We start from the raw sequence: 4,846 nt of genomic DNA, 5'->3' as shown, positions 1-4,846 counted from the left end.
CCTCAACATATATATAGACCATAGACAGAGTTTGATATTTATAATACTCAGTGATCATGGAGTCTGCAGAAAACAGTCCTTTTGCATATTCTATATGGAACCAAGAGATATGTCCTTTGTTTGATGGTTGTATTATGATAGCTACTAACATAGGAGATGACTAGAGAAAGAGAAATGAGTATGAAACTCTTATATGGGTAGCTTTTGTAAACACATTTGGGTTTATTAACAGTTGTAACAAACAATTATGTTTATAGTAAAGGAAACCCGCCGCAACGTCAATAACAAATGCGCCTGTTTTTTTGTTGTTTTGGATTGAAGTAGCTTATGAGTTTTCTAAATCAATATAATTGATTTGAAAATGATAGATTAGTAAGCAAGAGACAAAAATAGATTAAAATGCAAAAATCCTGCGCCAAGGCGCAGGTAACGATCCCTAGTTGGTTGAATAAAAAAGTCTATATAGACTCTGCAAACCAAGAAAAAGACTATGTATCTATATGGATATGAGATCTTTTTTTTATCCAAAACCTTTTTTTGTCAACTTGTTATGTAGGGTGTTGAAAGAGATTTTGATGATATGTGAATATTTTATCAACGCGATCTAAATTGATATCCAGTTTCGTGAGTTCAAAAGTTTGAAATATACAATAAAAGACATGCATCCAAACAATACTTTCACTTAAAACCGTTTAAAATCACAAAAACTAAAAAATTCATTAAAAATTAATAATATAAATTAATCAATAATAAATAATGCGATAAAAGATTATTGATTACTCAGTATTCAATAAAATTAAATTAAATTTATAAACTATTAAAACATTTTATGTTTTGAAACGTTAAATCTTCTCTAAATATCTTGTATTATAAAAAGAAGGAAATATTTTTATATATAAAATAGGGTTTTATCTCTCATCTTTACGCCACATGGGATGCCAGCTAGATAAGTAGCTGCTTCTCATCGCGTGTCCCTGCGTCCAAAACGCGTCACTTCATTTAATCGATCAATTTATGGGCTTTTTTCAATAGCTAAATAGAGCCCAATAGAGAGAGTGACGAGTGGTGTTTCAAGAAAAAGAGAGAGAGAGAGAGAGACGAGCGTCGTCTTCACCGAAGTCGACACAAAAATTTAGGGTTCATGTCCTTCTTTAATCTCTAAAAGCATCTCCAATGTACACTTCTATATTTTCCTCTAAAACAGAGATCTCTATTATAGAGTTGAAAATGCTCTATGCATGTATAATAGAGTTCCTCTATTTCACCAGAAATGTTCTGCTTCGTTCTCTAATACCAACAATGGAGTTTTGGGGTGTTCAATCGATGTGAAGAATCGTTGTGCGAATCTTCAGTCGTGACGTTTTACCTTCTGTTCAAATCAATCGAGACGTTACGACGTATTGTATTGATTCATCGTCTTTATCATACTTCTTATTCTTAACTCTATCAACCCACGTCGAGCACGATCTAACATTGAATGAAGATTTACCACAGTAACTTTATTGTTACTGTGGTAACTAAGTTAAAAGGCTTGGGAAGTTACCTTGCATCCATTTGGAGAGTGAAACACGCCAGGAGGAGTCTGGATAAGCAAGGAGGAGTTTGGATAAGGTCTGGTCACTGCTAGAGAGCTTTAGACAGGCTGGCACCAGCTGGAAAGTTAAAGCAAGATACCCAAGCATGTGAGGAACCTTATTGGCTAGTTTTTTTTTTTTTTTTGTCAACTGAAGCTTGTTATAGCAAAATTACTCTCCAAAAATGGAGTAGAGGTTCCATACAACTGAAAATACAGCCAAGATGGCAAAAGGAAATGTTGCAACAAACGCAAAACATAATGTAAAAGCATGATAGATAGAAGGAATCTTGACGCAAATACCACACAGAATGTAGAGAAGTCCTCGATTATCGACGTCAATGTTGGTGATGAGCGTAAGGATGCCATGTAAACTAGCAAGCACACACGATGCTTCTAAACCCGAAATTGTAACCAACGATGTCACGAAGTCACGTGGATAATACGGGAGGCCTTCCGACAAGACCTTGAGAACACATCCATCCTGTAGTAAGGAGGAGGTAGAGGAGCATAACCGAATTGTACCGTTACGTAGGGAGACTTCATATGCTTCGACACATAGCTTGCTCATTTCACCGAGAAATGAGAAAGGAAGTCTAGTAGCAATAAAGTAGACTTGATTCTCTGTAAAAGGACCGAAACTCTCCACAAAGGAGTAATATTTCAAACACAAACACGACCAACTAGAGACGGTAAACTTGAGAACTACCAAGGCAAAACGAATTGCAGTTGTAATTAACAGAGGTTTAGGAGTTCGTCCAAAGAGACTGCTCGATCTATTACCAGCCAGAGAAACGCAATAAACTTGGGCTACAAGCGGGAGATAGACTAAATAATCATAATCTTCCCAAAGGAGAACAAAGGAAGCCGGATAACAGCCGGAAAGGAAGCTGCATAAAGCAGTAATGTTTCGATTGAAACTGAGAGACAAACTCACACAGGTTGGAGTAATGGTAACCAAGGCATTCACAAATCGGGAACATGCCAGATTCAGCCCAGATGAAGGAGAAATGGCATGGGAGAGACCGAGCACTGACCAAGCGAGAAGGTTTGAAGGTCCAGAGAATCTAGGAAATCCAAAGTCGCACCACGAGCAAAACCGGTTTCAGGGAAGGTCTCACAGAGGAGAGCTTTGGTAACTTCTTGGTAATGGTGAGAAGCGTTAGACAGCGATGTATCTGGAGAAGCGGCGGCGAAAGACGGTGAGTTCGCAGATAAATCCGGCGAGGAGGCGTAAACCAGTGATGGGATACCACGGTTGTCCTGCGACGAACTCTTATGAGTAGAGTCGGGTCTTTCCACGGCCAGATCTGAACTCGAAGAGGCACCAAAGAGATGAGAGTGGATGAAGCTTTTAGCGAGAAAACAGTAGAAAATTACATCGTAGTGGAGCTGGAGGAACACATAAGAGCTTAGATGTCGACGCCGGCGGCCAGAGGCACCACCGGCGTCAAGATGTGGAACTTGCGGCGGCTCCTCGATTCTCGTGTCTAGGAGAGTTTTAGGGCGAACCTCCTCAATCGATATATAAGTTTAGAGGGGAGCTTATATAGTTTATTTTCTTAGTAGGCTGAGCTACGTACGAATGTGTTTTAGCAAAAATAAATTGAAAAAGGTATTCATGCGTTTTAGGAAATTGAAGAATAAAGATGAGGATGGAGTAGTTGAGAACAATGAAGGTCTGGCTCAGGCTTTGTTGGGAAGCTGCAATGATTGTGCAAGGCAGCTCCAAGCTTCTTCTTCAGGTATTTCCCCATGTTTAAAGGTTTTATCCCTCTCACACTTCACTTTTTATCATTCAGATTATTTATTTTTTTGTTTGTAGGAAAAAGGGAATGAACGACTGTGTTTAAGTATGTTTTGTTTGTAAAAATTAGATTGCACCAGAAATGTTCTGCTTCGTTCTCTAATACCAACAATGGAGTTTTGGGGTGTTCAATCGATGTGAAGAATCGTTGTGCGAATCTTCAGTCGTGACGTTTTACCTTCTGTTCAAATCAATCGAGGCGTTACGACGTATTGTATTGATTCATCGTCTTTATCATACTTCTTAACTCTATCAACCCACATCGAGCACGATCTAACATTAAATGTAGCTTATAAAAAGATAAGTCCTCTTACCTTGAACATCATCCTCTCAAAGCTGTGGATGTCATAAAAAATCTTTCCATAAAAATGGCTAACTCCTCTTTCGATGGTTTCTGGGTTTAGATCCTTGGTTGATGGGTTGATTATCTGACTGAAGTTGATTCAAAGTTTCGCTCTTATTAGAAGATTAGGGTCTGTTGGTTTATCAATTTACTTAATGTGAAATGTTAAAGTGATATCTGTATATGGAGGGGAGCTTATATAGTTTATTTTCTTAGTAGGCTGAGCTACGTACGAATGTGTTTTAGCAAAAAAAAATTGAAAAAGGTATTCATGCGTTTTAGGAAATTGAAGAATAAAGATGAGGATGGAGTAGTTGAGAACAATGAAGGTTTGCCTCAGGCTTTGTTGGGAAGCTGCAATGATTGTGCAAGGCAGCTCCAAGCTTCTTCTTCAGGTCTTTCCCCATGTTTAAAGGTTTTATCCCTCTCACACTTCACTTTTTATCATTCAGATTATTTATTTTTTTGTTTGTAGGAAAAAGGGAATGAACGACTGTGTTTAAGTATGTTTTGTTTGTAAAAATTAGATTGTTTCTTTCCAAGTATTTGTAAATAGAGGGATGAAACTTGCGGTTGTTCTTTGCAGTGATGGTAAGAAGGGCTACTTGACTCCATTAGATTGTTTCTTACTGTTCCGTCTTTTGCCATAGACAACTACTTTTCAGGATTCTTCATCTTCTTATACATTGTTGTACCTATCTTTTACTGGAGTAATACTTATGATGCACAGAAGTTTCCGTTCTATACTTCGCAAACCTTTGATCATGCTGGACATACCGAGAAGGACTTTGATATCAATCTAGATGCTTACAACGGTTACAGCAAGCTCTATTTGAGTTTGATGTTTGCTTTGCTCTATGGACTCAGCTTTGCTTCTTTTTTATCTCATGTCGCCCTCTATGACGGAAAGTAAGTGATCTTGATACATCTTTTGAATACCTGATATGATGATAACTCTCTCTCTAAGCTTCTTTTGTGTTTGTTTGTATTCTCAAGGTTTATATGGGGGATGTGGAAGAAGGCAACGACAGCAACAAAAGACAATTTCGGAGATGTGCATTCAAGATTGATGAAGAAGAACTATCAAGCGGTACCTCTGACCCAGATCAGAGGTTTCTTCTAA

The 4,846-nt window shown here is 38.0% G+C and overlaps 1 protein-coding gene across 1 annotated transcript; it reads left to right on the top strand.

The window, feature by feature from the left end:
* Positions 1–1,712: 1,712 nt before the first annotated feature.
* On the top strand, positions 1,713–4,846 carry LOC106315198 (oligopeptide transporter 1-like). The gene is made up of 5 exons (XM_013752946.1): positions 1,713–3,318; positions 4,199–4,226; positions 4,310–4,314; positions 4,454–4,632; positions 4,720–4,846. The coding sequence occupies exons 1-5, from the start codon at positions 3,247–3,249 to the stop codon at positions 4,844–4,846; spliced, it is 411 nt and encodes a 136-aa protein (XP_013608400.1). The 5' UTR covers positions 1,713–3,246.

Source organism: Brassica oleracea, chromosome C9 (assembly GCF_000695525.1).
Source record: "Brassica oleracea var. oleracea cultivar TO1000 chromosome C9, BOL, whole genome shotgun sequence".
In the NCBI taxonomy this organism is placed as follows: Eukaryota; Viridiplantae; Streptophyta; class Magnoliopsida; order Brassicales; family Brassicaceae; genus Brassica; species Brassica oleracea.
Note: the sequence above shows the minus strand (reverse complement) of the source record. Positions and strands in the feature narration are given on the sequence as shown.